The 16,328-nt window shown below is 39.9% G+C and overlaps 1 protein-coding gene across 1 annotated transcript in view; it reads left to right on the forward strand.

Annotated features, from left to right (window-relative positions):
* The window catches only part of LOC123880526 (titin), a 142,530-nt gene that overhangs the window by 44,475 nt on the left and 81,727 nt on the right, over window positions 1-16,328 (forward strand). The window contains exons 22-23 of the mRNA XM_045928674.1: window positions 11,120-11,700; window positions 12,013-16,189. Coding sequence (XP_045784630.1) covers window positions 11,120-11,700; window positions 12,013-16,189 — 4,758 coding nt within the window. The remainder of the gene's footprint in view (window positions 1-11,119; window positions 11,701-12,012; window positions 16,190-16,328) is intronic.

Consider the following 16,328-nt stretch of genomic DNA (forward strand, 5'->3'; position numbering starts at 1 on the left):
GGGTGAAAACTACTTACCACTGTACTCGGCTGACAGGCGACAACACGCGACACGCGACACGCGACACCAATATGATCGTAGCGGTTCCGAACTGACGACCCCGCCCGCACGCACAACCGCCCACCGACCGCGATCACGTCACCGACGACGACCCGTGACGTCATCGCGGTCTATACTCGAAACCTTAAGCGCATCCCGTAAGCGACACGATGCAATATACGCTTCATCTTTAATACTCTCTCATAGTCCGCAACTAATCTTTCCTGTATTATATTTCAATATCTGGACAGCAGTAGAATCATTCTGTCATCACTCTAGTCTCGTCTCTTAACGATTGATTTCGTGTATCGATATCGTGGTTCGGGTTGAACGCGATCACCCTTTCGAGTAATAATCGACTACAGCTTTTGTAACATACCTACCCCGCGATCTATGCTGTAACAAACAAGGCCATCTTTTATATCGTCTGAAATAAAATGACTCCACTGTATATACATTTACCCACACTTTAATAAAAACTCGACGACTTCGTCTGCCATCCTGTTGGAAACAATTGAATGGAAGCCTTCTACGAGTCGCAGAGCTCGGATCGTTACATCTCCTGTACCTACTAACACAAGGATCGCTCTGTTCGCACGCGACGCGACAGACGCGACGCATCGCCAGGAGCCGCGCGAGGTCGGGCGGACGAGCACCGACCGGCGCGCGAGTCGATAGTTTAACTTGTGCGACACTGCATCTAACCTTGCTGTACATTTGAGCTTTTTGTGTACATAGTCCTAGCTCGCGGCGGCGCGGGGCAGTTGGACTGCGGCGGCTGCGGCGGCTCCGGCACACGGAACATGTGATTAACACGAGACACGAATATTCTACGATTGTTTTGTTTCGCTTTACCGCTACGATGTTTACTAAAAGTATCGGTCACCGAGTATCTCTACCAAGTAGAACATATTGCGTGATACACGAGACGCGTCCTCTGACGAGTCGTCACATGTATTTTTCACCCAATACTCTCTCGTGATGTGAGCCTGCGCTGAGACATTACGATTCACTTCGCCTTATTAACCCTGAAAATTAAAAAATTGACTGCGTGCTTTTTGTGTTCTCTTGAGCTCCGTGCTGTAGTCGGCGGGTCGCTCGGCGCGGCCCGCTCCGCTTTGTCCTTGAGCATGCCCCGCGTGCGCGCGGCCCTGCGCGCTGGCGCGCCGAGTCGCGCGCCTGTTTGCCTCCATGTCACCTAACCGCTGAGACTAACCGTCGGTGCGACGTCCGCGCGCAGTTGCGCCGGGCGGGTCGTTGTCGCGTCGCGTCGCGTCGCAGTACGCAGCTCGAGTTTGTCGCCGTCGCCCGCGATTTCCCCGAAGTACGCACGCACTACTTGCCTTGCCAGTTTCTATGTTTTCGACACTGCCGACGATGATTAATGATTACCTTGTTTATAATTCTCTGCAAGTACAAATCCTTGAATGAAATTTTGTTTTATAAGTTTCACCATATTGTATCTTTTAGTCTTGACAGTATTTTATCGATTAATATTTTAGTGCTGACCTATCCATATTTAATATTTAATAATAATATAATTCTTACGACATATTATTTTGTATGTGGACTTAATGTGAAATGTAAATTGAATAAACGCTATAAATGAATAATTTCGCATTATTCCTCACAAAAGAACGCCGCGGGAGTGGTGACGGTCCCCGCCCGTGCGCACCGCACCGCGCCGCGCCGCGCCGCCGCGCCCGTGCGCTGCGACGCGCGGCGGCGCAGCGCGGCGCTGCGGTTGCTTGTTTCACCGACTGGCACACCTCTATCTAAACCTCTTCTATTCATGCCGTTGAGAATTTAGTTTTAATAAACCATACTTTTTTTCTTTGCTACTGTTGTAACTAAACAGTCAATTAACTTTATTCTAATACAGAGTTTGTTAGCGACCTACTATAGACTAGTGTTGACTAATTATTGAAAAGAACCCGTCCGCGGGGAATCTTACCAGCGGCGGACTAAGCCGGGGGCCAGGGGTGACTTTGGTGAATGAGGTCGCCGTGGTTTTGGATCCCGAAGAGATCTGTAAAGAAAATAATTATTTGATAACAAAATATAATCGCAAGCGAAGCAAGTGTAAACAGTTTTCTTTAATTTTATGGAAATCATTCACTGACTTATTACAAAATCAGCATCTAATTACTGAATAATTTCACAAGCGCACCATGTCTTATAACCATATAATATGAATATTGTAATGAATATAAGGTAATAAGCCAATCGTGGACCAGAGTGATGTAGTCCGTATTAAAAAATGTTCTTTAATCCTACAGAAATAATCTTTTCTGCTCTAAAAATTAGATTTTATCACTCTAATTATCAAGGCTGAGATCTATAGAGCGCATTTTGACTTAGCTCTGACTTAAGACATTGTTAAAACGAGACAGCGTTATATCGCAGATATAAAGTTTCTTTTTAACTGAAACTTAAGTCTTAGCAAAGTTAAGTACGCTCTATAGATCTCAACCTTAGAGCCTCGAACTTCGAGCTGTTTTGTACTCTGAACTTATTTGGGATTTAATTAAAGGACTTCTCAAGATTGAGACCCCTAGGTCCGCGGCCCGAGACGGACCGGCCCCTACGCCCCACCCTTAGTCCGCCACTGAATTTGATTTGCTTAGTCCCTAGAAAAGAAATGATGTAGCCATAAATAGCAATGACGGACGGTTAAAGGTGCCCACGCACTTGAACTGCACTGCAGCGGAACTGCGCGTCGCGTCGGCGCCCCGCACAATATTCTCTCCAGCCGCGACGCGCGTACAGTGCGTGGGCACCTTAAAGCACATGAGTGCGGTTAAAGCACATGAGTGTGGTTAAAGTACGTCATTAAAAAGTAGAGGATCTAGAATCTAGATTAATAGTAAAAATTAAAAATGAAAACACTTACTGGACCAACAAGGCAAAGTGAACATGAACCACTCAAATAATATAGTTTTGAGAATTTGCTTGCCATTTTTGTTCTGTTTGACACATACTTTGAGCAAATATGGCAAGTGAGTTCCCAAAATCTATAGAATAATAGAATAGAATAGAATAGATTTTTATTCAAATAAACTTTTACAAGTGCTTTTGAATCGTCAAATAATTTACCACTGGTTCGGAATGCCGTTCCTACCGTTCCTACTATGCATTCTAAGTTTTATTGGCAGCTCTTTTACTCTATCTGCGGAAAGAAGTTAGAGTATAGCAGGTACTCTCTTTGTTAGATAATCCCAATGGGCATTCAGTGACCCAAAATAGCTTGCACCCACTGAGATTTTTGTCTCTATCATTTGTATGGGATAACGTAACAGAGAGCACTATACTAACTTCTTTCCACCCCGTGGGGAGGGGGGAAAGAAGACACCTGTAACGTATACCCACCCCATTGACGACCGCGATGCGAAGTAAGTATACCAGTAAGGTAAGTGCCAATCTAAACAGTATTATAGTAAAGGTAGACTGGGTACAGCTGAAACATTTTAGCGTTAATCGCCCATTGCATCGGGATCAGATATTCAGATCACAGAACAGATCAGATATAGGCACTTACTGGTCCACGAGTATAGGTACATACTCGTCCACGAGTGCAGGATCAGGTATAGGTACATGGTCGTCCACGAGTGCAGGATCAGATTTAGGTACATACTCGTCCACGAGTGCAGTATCAGATACAAGTACATACTCGTCCACGAGTGCAAGATAAAATATAAGTACATAGTTATCCACGAGTGCAGAATCAGATATAGGTACATAGTCGTCCACGAGTGCAGGATCAGCTATAGGTACATAGTCATCCACGAGTGCAGGATCAGCTATAGGTACATAGTCATCCACGAGTGCAGAATCAGCTATAGGTACATAGTCGTCCACGAGTGCAGGATCAGCTATAGGTACATAGTCGTCCACGAGTGCAGGATCAGCTATAGGTACATAGTCATCCACGAGTGCAGGATCAGCTATAGGTACATAGTCATCCACGAGTGCAGGATCAGCTATAGGTACATAGTCGTCCACGAGTGCAGGATCAGATATAGGTACATAGTTATCCACGAGTGCAGAATCAGGTATAGGGTGCATAGTCGTTCACGAGTGCAGGATCAGCTATAGGTACATAGTCATCCACGAGTGCAGGATCAGCTATAGGTACATAGTCGTCCACGAGTGCAGGATCAGCTATAGGTACATAGTCATCCACGAGTGCAGGATCAGCTATAGGTACATAGTCATCCACGAGTGCAGGATCAGCTATAGGTACATAGTCGTCCACGAGTGCAGGATCAGATATAGGTACATAGTTATCCACGAGTGCAGAATCAGGTATAGGGTGCATAGTCGTTCACGAGTGCAGGATCAGCTATAGGTACATAGTCGTCCACGAGTGCAGGATCAGCTATAGGTACATAGTCGTCCACGAGTGCAGGATCAGCTATAGGTACATAGTCATCCACGAGTGCAGGATCAGCTATAGGTACATAGTCATCCACGAGTGCAGGATCAGCTATAGGTACATAGTCGTCCACGAGTGCAGGATCAGATATAGGTACATAGTTATCCACGAGTGCAGAATCAGGTATAGGGTGCATAGTCGTTCACGAGTGCAGGATCAGCTATAGGTACATAGTCATCCACGAGTGCAGGATCAGCTATAGGTACATAGTCGTCCACGAGTGCAGGATCAGCTATAGGTACATAGTCATCCACGAGTGCAGGATCAGCTATAGGTACATAGTCATCCACGAGTGCAGGATCAGCTATAGGTACATAGTCGTCCACGAGTGCAGGATCAGATATAGGTACATAGTTATCCACGAGTGCAGAATCAGGTATAGGGTGCATAGTCGTTCACGAGTGCAGGATCAGCTATAGGTACATAGTCGTCCACGAGTGCAGGATCAGCTATAGGTACATAGTCGTCCACGAGTGCAGGATCAGCTATAGGTACATAGTCATCCACGAGTGCAGGATCAGCTATAGGTACATAGTCATCCACGAGTGCAGGATCAGCTATAGGTACATAGTCGTCCACGAGTGCAGGATCAGATATAGGTACATAGTTATCCACGAGTGCAGAATCAGGTATAGGGTGCATAGTCGTTCACGAGTGCAGGATCAGCTATAGGTACATAGTCATCCACGAGTGCAGGATCAGATATAGGTACATAGTCATCCACGAGTGCAGGATCAGCTATAGGTACATAGTCATCCACGAGTGCAGGATCAGATATAGGTACATAGTCATCCACGAGTGCAGGATCAGCTTCAGTACCGCCATCCGTTGATCTATGTCGGTTACTCTGGTTCTTACGGATCTCCTCATTTCTGATTTGATCACGTAGAAAAACTCCAAGCATAGTTACCTCTCTCCATTGCTCGCTGAGTGACTCAGAGCTTTCTTATGAGGCCTATAATTATAGCTAGCGAAAATGTCTCCGAATTTATACCATCATCTAACAAATACAAATAAAAAACTTAAAGATTCCTTAGCGCGCTCCCCAGCGGTCTCCTAACAAACGTAATCTGGTTCTCATTTGAATAATAATCTATAGGTACTTTAATATAATAAATAAAATTGAAGTGTCTGTCTGTAATTTCGAAATAACTACTCATATTAACCTCATATGCATGTTATTTGAACTGTACCAAAACAGAATCGCACGTTTTTTAAATTTTTGTCTATCTGTCTGTCTGTTTTACAGAAATATGAAAAAACACAGACACAGAATTTTTAGAACGTCTAGTTGAATTTTTTTTAAATAAAAAATTGCGAGCAAACGAGCACGCGGGTCACTTGATGTTAAGTAATTACCGCATCCCATGAACATTTGAGTGGTTACTATTACAAGTGTAAATTAAAAATTTATAACACCCCCGACAAGTGAAAATTACAGTAACTAGAAAAGAGCTGATAACTTTCAAACGGTTGAACCGATTTTCTTGGATTATAGCTAAGAACAGTCTCGATCAAGCCACCTTTCAAACAAAGAAAACTAAGTTAAAATCGGTTCATTAGTTTAGGAGCTACGATGCCACAGCCCGATACACAGATACACACGTCAAACTTATAACACCCCTCTTTTTGGGTCGGGGGTTAAAATGAGAACCAAACTACGTTTGTTTTGAGAACTACTATAGCACTTGTACAAATATACTCCTCTTAAATCAATCCCTACACTTGAATCAACGTGAGTTCCTGAAACCGCCAGGCAGTTACATCGCCAGACACTGTTTAACCGCCGCCGGCTACATAGACACCAAATCAATGAGCCTAAAATTCAAAATTCAAGCACGGAGCTTTCGTCGGGGAGAAGAAGGAAAGCTCCGTGCTTGCCAATCAAATTGCAATCCAATGCCAATATTTTGTAGTTTTAGTGATTTAAGAGGGCTCTCTCCGTCACTCGTTTCATACAATCGTAGTTCCAATTTCATTTGAATATTAAGCAACCAAAGTCCATGAAATTTTGCAGACAATATATTCTAGAAACTAATATCTGTGTCTGTGGCTTTTTAGATTTTTCTAAAAATATGTAGTTTTAAAATTACAGGGGCTCAAAGATTTGTATGTTTTATAAGACCGCGTAACTTTGAAACCGAATATTTTAACAGAAATCTGGAAAACCACAGACATAGATATTAGTTTCTAGAATATGACTGCAAAATTTGATGGACTTTGGTTGCGTAATATTCAAATGAAATTGGAACTACGTTTGTATGAAACGAGTGACGAAGAGAGCCCTCTTAAATCACTAAAACTACAAAATATTGGCATTGGATTGTGTTTAGGTAGTATAATAATAACCCTAAGTTTTGCTTGCGTTCTGGTTACACCTTGTACGTACCTAGAGTACTAGAGTGCTTGGGATCCCTCCGTCAGCTGAGTAAAGGGCTGATAATAATCTTAAACATTTATCTTAAAGATTTACATTAAACATAGTTAAATACTTACCATCTCAATGCGATGGCTTGCGTGATGCGTTGGCGTTTTCAACGCACGGCGCAACAGCTTGCGCACATACTCGCACCATTTACCCTCATAATTATGGCATTTCAGCGGCGTTACCAGAATGATGTCTGACAAATGAGACCATGAAAAGGTACGTTTGTAAAAAGATAAGACGCTGCAGCTGCTCTCCCTGATTTACGTAAAAAAAACGGCCAAGTGTGTGTCAGACTCACGCGCCGAAGGTTCCATACTCGTGTATTTTTTCCGACATTTGGCACGATAAATCAAAAACTATTATGCATAAAAAAAATAGAAATCTATTTTAAAATGTACAGGTAAAATTCTTTCACACGATACCCAACTTGATATAATCATCTTACTTTGAAAATTGAAAATACTAATTATTATTTGTTCATGAACACATTTTTTTGTGATGAAACCACACATTCACGGTTTTCGGATTTTTCCCTTTACTTGTGCTATAAGACGTACCCACCTGCCAAATTTCGCGATTCTAGGTCAAAGGGAAGTACCTGCCCTTTAGGTTTTCGTGACAGACACGACAGACGGTCAAACAGACAGTAAGTTATTCCTTACGTAAGTAAATATTACTTTTAAATATGTTTTTAGATCATATTTTGTTCTTTAAAAACTGTTCTGTAAAAACCTGGCTTTATTTTTATTTATTTATTTATTTATTTATTTATTTATTTATTGACAACCAGAACAGATTACAATAATAACTTAACCTAATTCTTAAATTACCACATTTTGACCTTATTGCAATCCTATATGGTCGCACAACATGACCATGGTTTTTAAATTAAAGATATTCAAAGCAATAATTCCTTGTACTTGCTTACTTAATTTTTTTAACCGACTTCAAAAATGGAGGAAGTTCTCAATTCGTCGGAATCTTCTTTTTATATATGTATGTTCCCCGGTTACTCAAAGACGCCTGGACCGATTTGGAATTGTTTTATTTTTTAAACGGCATTGCAGGTGGTCCCATATAAATTTGGTGAAGATCTGATGAATATCTTCGAAGATGGAGAACAGAACTCCTCAATGGATAAGAGCAAATTGCTTGCGATCAGTGTAATAGCTTAGTAAACAGTAGCGTTTTAACTGGACATAGCATATTATAGTACAGTGGGCCACTAAAAATAGTGAAATAAAAAAATTTCAAAAAAAAAAAAACCACGAACACTAAAAAGTAAAAAATGAAGTAAGTTTATGAAGTCGAGCGAGCATAATAGAAGAAACTAAAAATCTAAGTGTGAAGCTCGCCCGACTTCATACATACATTACACATGAAGAAACAAAAATTATAATATTTTTTACTTTTTAATGTTTGTGATTTTTGAGGTCGGTTTTATTTTTCTTTTGAAATTTTTTTAGAATTTTAATATATCCTGTTAATTATCAAAAGACAATTTATCTTAACTTTAAAAAAAAATTTAGTTGTAATAGTTTTGATACAATTAAGTAGATACAGTACGTGCTACAGTAGATAATCTATGGTACCTGCCTGCAAGGAAATATTGCATATCAAAAGTTTAGAAAGAGATACCTAACGGTTTCATAAAGCGTTGTCTCTGTAGTTGAGAGTTGAGACCGACGAAACGTCACATATTATGTGTCGTTTATATGCAACAGAGACGACGCACTACGAAGTTCGACGTGCAATCATAGTTCAGTCAATTTGTAAATTGCCCTCCGAAAAAAGACCTACCGTAATTTGACATAATGAATCGTTAGGGGGGCATGTCAAGAGGTCACAGGAAAAATAAAAAGGTCGCGCTGATTGCTGATTTTTAGAAATTCAAAAAATGAATAAAAAAAAATTAAAATGCTTTTTTCTTGGAAACTATTGGTTTTAGGAAAAAGATTTTAAATAAAAAATGTAGAAAGCATTGCGAACTATATTTTTTGTCATTGGAGTGACGTCATCCGACTTGAAATACAAAAGTAGAGGGCGCTAATGGATCAAAAAAGTGTTTCAACGCTATTTTCGATAGGAAAAAATGATTTTTTTTATAATAATGTAAATTGAAAAGTTGTTCGTCACAAAATTAGCTACAACTTTTATTTAAACAAAATTTTTATAAAACTTACCGTTCTCGAGGTACAGGTGAAAAAGTGCAACGGAGCACAGCTAACGGTTCGACGTACGACAAAATAATGAGCAACGTTGCTATGATTATAATAAAATGAAATACTGAAATAAAATGTACAGTTACTTTTATTGCTTCCATAACCTCCAATGATCCATCGTTTTCTATCGTTTCGGGATGGGTCTTGAGAGACGCGACAGACAGGCAACAAAGTGATCATACAAGGGTTTCCTTTTTTACCGTTCAACGGACAGCAACGTACGTCTAAGTGCAGAAAAGAAACCCAGGAAGAAGAGAAGGATTTCTTTTTGAGGTACGGAACCGAAAAGAAAAAAGGAAGGATCACTTCGTTGTCTGTCTATATTCTGTCGTTTTTTTTTTTCAAAAAAAGGACATAATACCTATGGCGGGCTTACCGATGCCATAGAATTATGAAATTTGCAGGTAATTGAAAAAAATTGGCAGGTAGGCAGGTCTTGTGGCACATGTAAAGGAAACCCGTGAATTTGTGGTTACATCATAAAAAAAAAAAATGTTCATGAACAAATAATTGGTATTTTCAATTATAAAAGTAAGATAACTATAAAAAGAGAGGTATCATATAAATCGGCTTTTATCTGTACATTCTAAAACAGATTTTTATGCATTATAATTTTTGAGTTATCGTGCAAAATGTCGAAAAATACCCGAGTACGGAACCCTCGGTGCGCGAGTCTGACTCGCACTTGGCCAGTTTTTTTTAATTATTTCAAAACAAAAACATTTTTATTTATTAAGTTTAACTCTATGTTTCTATAGTACTACTACTGTGGTACTGCTGGGGCTAAATCGTTCTGCCGCGGGAAGACAACCATAAAATTTCAGCGTATATACTACCCAGAACTATACCTTAGTACTATTGAAAAGAATTATTAATAAATATATATAGTTTCATCATTTTCACTTTGCCTGTAGGTATGTTTTCAAGATAACTTGTTTACATTAAGCATTTCAAAATACCACACAAGTAAGTATAGCTGTGAGGATTTGCCGACGGGCTTATATAATATTATGTCTGAGACCTAAGGCTGAGGTTTAACAGTGCTCTCTCCGTTACTTACTCCATACATAACAATTGTAGTTCTAATTTCATTTGAATATTAAGCAACCAAAGTCCATGAAATTTTGCAGACATATTCTAGAAACTAATGTCTGTGCCTGTGGTGTTTTAGATTTTTCTAAAAATATGTAGTTTTAAAATAATAGGGGCTCAAAGATTTGTATGTAAATTTTTGAGACCGCGTAACTTTGAAACTGAATATATGGATAACCCGTTTGTATGGAGCGAATGACGGAGAGACCCCTCTTAAGATACTTTGTTCTAGAAATAACTAGTTGATTTGACTAGTAGTACGCAGATGAAGTTACGGGCAACTTCATCTGCGTAGATTTAGGTTTTTAAAAATCCTATTGGAATTTCTGGGATGAAAAGCAGCCTATTTCTGTATTCGCGATATCTCTTTAACAAATTTTGTCAAAATCGGTTAAATGGATGGGCCGTTAAAAAGTTAGACAGACACACCTTCGTATTTCAATATTAATATGGATTTCTCTCTGTGAATCAATAACAATCTGAAAGTCTCTGCCGGCATTCCAACCAAGCATAGTGTGCAAACTTAACTCAGTGTCACGTTTGTTAATATATTAATTCAAAAATCTATCTTATTGCAAAATCCTTGTCTGACGGAAGGCTTCGGCTCTGGCTACTTATCACCCTACTGGCAAATTCCGTGTACAAGACTTGTGGCAAGATTCTGTTCCAGTTCGACGCCACGTAGAAACCGATTTAAGGATTAGGATTTAATAAAATTACCATACTTAAGCTTCCATGCTAGCCCACTTCCATTTTATGGAAGACCTCATTATCACCTATCACCTAATAAGTGATGATTCAGTCGAGGGCTAACTTGTCAACGAATAGAAAACATATTCCTTATTGTACTTGACAGACTTCCATGGTTATTATCTAGTTAACTCTGAATTCCCTTTTTTTCAGAATCACGGAAACAAATATCTCAAAGGAGTCTTGAACAAAAAACCATTGTATCGAATCTTGAAACAGAAGGTTCTGATATATCAACAAGTAGACTCACACATCAAAAAACAGAGGAGACCAATATCTTAAAATTACAAAATGTAGAGAATGTGCAAACTCGTCAGGTACCCTGGAGGAAAGCTCGAGACGCTTCATTAACAAGAACAGATGAGCATACCTTAGAAACAAAACATTGGCGAAAACCTCGTAGCGAATTAGACAGCAAGTTGATTACGGACAAAACTGAAGACATCAGTGTGGAAAAAGTACAAGACGAACGTCAAATTAGACATCGAAGTAAGTCTCGATCAGACAAAACTCAACAATTTTTAGATAAAAAATCTATGGTTGAAGATATTTCGGTTCTTGAGGTTTCTAAGGAGGAAGAAAAAAGAGTTGAGAAATCTATCAAAAAAGAAATAGAAGGTGATGAGTACCCAGACAATAAACTAAAAGAACAAGTGCCATGGACTCAAGAAACCATAAAATTACGTCCGACGAAAATGGAAAAAACACCAATAACAAAAGAAAAGTTTGAAGACGTGTCCTTAAAGCCAGTGAGAAAAAGTTCACTGCAAAAAACAGATACAGTACTTATTGAAGATTCCCTTTCTGCCATAGAAGATACTGTAATTTTAAAACTTACTGATCAAGAAACAAGTGAGAAACGTAAAATCACGAAAAAAGACGAAATTAAAAAGAAAGAAGATTCTGACATTTCAACAAGAAAACTTTTACAACAAACAACAGAAGAAAGTAATATTTTGAACTTCAACCAAACTGAGGAAATGTTAGATAAACAGGCAATTGTAGTTAAACAAGAAGTAGGGCCATCAGATAAAAGTACAAAAGAGCAAGTTCCATGGACTCAAGAAGCGATAAAATTGCGTCCCACGAAAATTGATAAAGTACTAATAGCTAAAGAAAAGTTTGAAGATGTGTCATTGAAACCAGTGAGAAAAAGTTCGTTACAAAAAACTGAAACAGTGTTAATTGAAGATACAATTACATCAATAGAAGACACAGTTATTTTAAAGATTGCCGATGATGAAACTATTTCGCAACTCAATCTCTTGAAAAAGGAAAAACCAATAGATGAGCCTCAGCCAGAAGAGGTATCGTGGCGTGTTGGCAAAAGGCAACCAAAAGAAGAGCCATCAGTCGAAAAAGTAGATCTAAAACCTGTACTAAAATCAAAAGCTCCGGAAAAAGAAAAACCCGAAGAAGTCAGACTTAAACCACTTAAAACAGAAAACTTTATGGAGGAACAGCAACGAGAAGAGGCTTCATGGCGTATTGGTAAGAGGCGACCAAACGAAGAACCATCAGTTGAAAAAGTAGATCTAAAACCTGTGCCAAGACCAAAAGCACCGGAAGAAGAAAAACCCGAAGATGTCAAGCTTAAGCCAGTCAAAAAGGAGACACCAACCGAGGAACAGAAACCAGAAGAGGTTTCATGGCGTGTTGGCAAGAGACGGCCAAAAGAAGAACCATCAGTCGAAGGAGTAGATCTAAAGCCTTTGCCAAAGTTAAAAGCACAGGAAGAAGAAAAGTCTCTAGATGGCAAGCTTAAGCCAGTCAAAAGAATAAAATCAGAAGAGCCAACAGTTGAAGAAGTAGTCCTCGAGCCAGTGCCAAAACAAAAAGTGCCAGAAGAAGTGAAACCTGATGAAGTGAAACTTAAGCCGTTTAAAAAAGTGAAATCAGAAGAGCCAATAGGAGAAGAAGTAGTTCTCAAGCCTGTGCCAAAACAAAAAGCGCCAGAAAAAGAACAACCTGATGAAGTTAAACTTAAGCTGGTTAAGAAAGTGAAACCAGAAGAGCCAATGGTAGAAGAAGGATTTCTCAAGCCTGTGCCAAAACAAGAAGCACCAAAGGGAGATAAACCCGATGAAGTCAAGCTTAAGCCGGTCAAAAAGGTGAAAATGGAAGAGCCAACAGCTGTAGAAGAAAAACCAGAAGAAGTTCAGCTTAAACCAATTAAAAGGGGAAAAATAACTGAGAAACAGGAGCCAGAAGAGGTTTCGTGGCGTGTTGGCAAAAGACTACCAAAAGAAGAAACACCAGGCGAAGCCGTGGATCTCAAGCCCGTGCCAAAACCAAAAGTGCCAGAAGAAGAAAAACCAGAAGAAGTTTCTTGGCGTGTTGGCAAGAGGAGACCAAAAGAAGAACCATCAGTCAAAGAAGAAGATCTAAAGCCTGTGCCAAAATCAAAAGCACCGGAAGAAGAAAAACCTGAAGCTGCCAAGCTTAAGCCAATTAAACCAGGAAAGCCCACTGAGGAACAGATTCCAGAAGAGGTTTCGTGGCGTGTTGGCAAGAGGCGACCAAAAGAAGAACCATTAGTTGAAAAAGTAGATCTAAAACCTGTGCCGAAATCAAAAGTGCCTGAAGAAGAAAAACCCGAAGATGTCAAGCTTAAGCCAGTCAAAAAGGAGAAACCAACCGTGGAACAAAAGCCAGAAGAGGTTTCGTGGCGCGTTGGCAAGAGACTGCCAAAAGAAGAACCAACATTCGAAGAAGTAGATCTAAAGCCTTTACCAAAATCACAAGCACAGGAAGAAGAAAAGTCTCTAGATGACAAGCTTAAGCCAGTCAAAAGAGTAAAATCAGAAGAGCCAACAGTTGAAGAAGTAGTCCTCAAGCCAGTGCCAAAACAAAAAGTGCCAGAAGAAGAAAAACCTGATGAAGTGAAACTAAAGCCGGTTAAAAAAGTGAAACCAGAAGAGCCAACTTTAGAAGAAGTAGTTCTCAAGCCAGTCCCACAACAAAAACCGCCAGAAGAAGAAAAACCTGATGAAGTGAAACTAAAGCCAGTTAAAAAAGTTAAATCCGAAGAGCCAATAGTAGAAGCAGTAGTTCTCAAGCCTGTGCCAAAACAAAAAGTGGCAGAGGAAGATAAACCCGATCAAATAAAGCTTAAGCCGGTCAAAAAGGTAAAACCAGAAGAGCCAACATTTGAAGAAGCAAAACCAGAAAAAGTTGAGCTTAAACCAATTGAGAAGGAAAAAATTACCGAAGAACAGCAGTCAGGAGGGGTTCCGTGGCGTGTTGGCAAGAGGCAACCAAAAGAAGAAACACCAGTAGAAGAAGTGGATCTCAAGCTCGTGCCAAAACCAAAAGCACCAGAAGAAGAAAAATCAGAAGAAGTAAAGCTTAAGCCAGTTACAATGCAGAAACCAACCGAGGAACAGAAACCAGAAGAGGTTTCTTGGCGTGTTGGAAAGAGACGACCAAAAAAAGAACTTTCAGAAGTAGGTCTAAAGCCAGTGCCAAAAGAAAAAGCACCAGAAGAAGAAAAAACCGAAGCAGTAAAGCTTAAACCAGTCAAAAAAGGAAAACCAGAAGAGCCATCTGCCGAAGAAGTAATTTTCAAGCCAGTGCCAAAACAAAAAGTGCTGGAGGAAGAAAAACCTAATGAAATAAAGCTTAAACCTATTAAAAAGGTGAAACCAGAAGAGCCAACATTCGAAGAAGTAGTTCTCAAGCCAGTGCCAAAACAAAAAGTGTCAGAGGAAGAAAAACCCGATGAAATAAAGCTTAAGCCTATTAAAAAGGTACAACCAGAAGAGCCAACGGCTGAAGAAGTAGTTCTCAAGCCAGTGCCAAAACAAAAAGCACCAGAAGAAGAAAAACCAGAAGAAGTAAAGCTTAAGCCGGTCAAAAAGGTGAAACCGGAAGAGCGTTCGGCCGAAGAAGTGGTTCTCAAGCCAGTGCCAAAACAAAAAGCGCCAGAAGAAGAAAAACCAGAAGAAGTAAAGCTTAAGCCGTTCAAAAAGGTGAAACCCGAAGAGCCAACGGCCGAAGAAGTAGTTCTCAAGCCAGTGCCAAAACAAAAAGCACCAGAAGAAGAACAATCAGAAGAAGTAAAGCTTAAGCCGGTCAAAAAGGTGAAACCGGAAGAACCAAGAGCCGAAGAAGTAATTCTCAAACCAGTGCCAAAAGAAAAGGTGCTGGAAGAAGGAAAACCGGAAGAAATAAAGCTTAAGCCGGTCAAAAAGATAAAACCAGAAGAGCGTTCGGCCGAAGAAGTGGTTCTCAAGCCAGTGCCAAAACAAAAAGCGCCAGAAGAAGAAAAACCAGAAGAAGTAAAGCTTAAGCCGTTCAAAAAGGTGAAACCCGAAGAGCCAACGGCCGAAGAAGTAGTTCTCAAGCCAGTGCCAAAACAAAAAGCACCAGAAGAAGAACAATCAGAAGAAGTAAAGCTTAAGCCGGTCAAAAAGGTGAAACCGGAAGAACCAAGAGCCGAAGAAGTAATTCTCAAACCAGTGCCAAAAGAAAAGGTGCTGGAAGAAGGAAAACCGGAAGAAATAAAGCTTAAGCCGGTCAAAAGGGTAAAACCAGAAGAGCGTTCGGCCGAAGAAGTGGTTCTCAAGCCAGTGCCAAAACAAAAAGCGCCAGAAGAAGAAAAACCAGAAGAAGTAAAGCTTAAGCCGTTCAAAAAGGTGAAACCCGAAGAGCCAACGGCCGAAGAAGTAGTTCTCAAGCCAGTGCCAAAACAAAAAGCACCAGAAGAAGAACAATCAGAAGAAGTAAAGCTTAAGCCGGTCAAAAAGGTGAAACCGGAAGAACCAAGAGCCGAAGAAGTAATTCTCAAACCAGTGCCAAAAGAAAAGGTGCTGGAAGAAGGAAAACCGGAAGAAATAAAGCTTAAGCCGGTCAAAAGGGTAAAACCAGAAGAGCCAACGGCCGAAGAAGTAGTTCTTAAGCCAGTGCCAATACTAAAAGCATCAGTAGAAGAAAAACCAGAAGAAGTAAAGCTGAAGCCTGTTAAAAAGGTGAAACCAGAAGAACCGACAGTCGAAGAAATAGTTCTCAAGCCTGTGCCAAAACAAAAAAAGCTAGAACAAGAAAAGCCCGAAGAAGTCAGGCTTAAGCCGATGAAAAGGGAAAAGGCTGAAGAACAAGTTGAACCTGAGGAAGAAGAAGCTTATAAACCCGATGTGAAAGAAGAAACTATTGATGAAGTATCTAAATTTATAGATAAACAAAAAAAACTCAAGAAAAAAATTGTAAAGGAAGAAAAGAAAGGTACGTTTTTATTTCTTCATAGATTTTGTAAAGTAATTTAATATTATCAACTTTTAAAACAGATGCATGGCGCATTAAATTAAAAATATCGGCTGTTATTTCTTCTTAAGATTGACAATAATAGACTAGCTTTTTTCCT

This window comes from Maniola jurtina, chromosome Z (assembly GCF_905333055.1).
Source record: "Maniola jurtina chromosome Z, ilManJurt1.1, whole genome shotgun sequence".
Lineage (NCBI taxonomy): Eukaryota > Metazoa > Arthropoda > Insecta > Lepidoptera > Nymphalidae > Maniola > Maniola jurtina.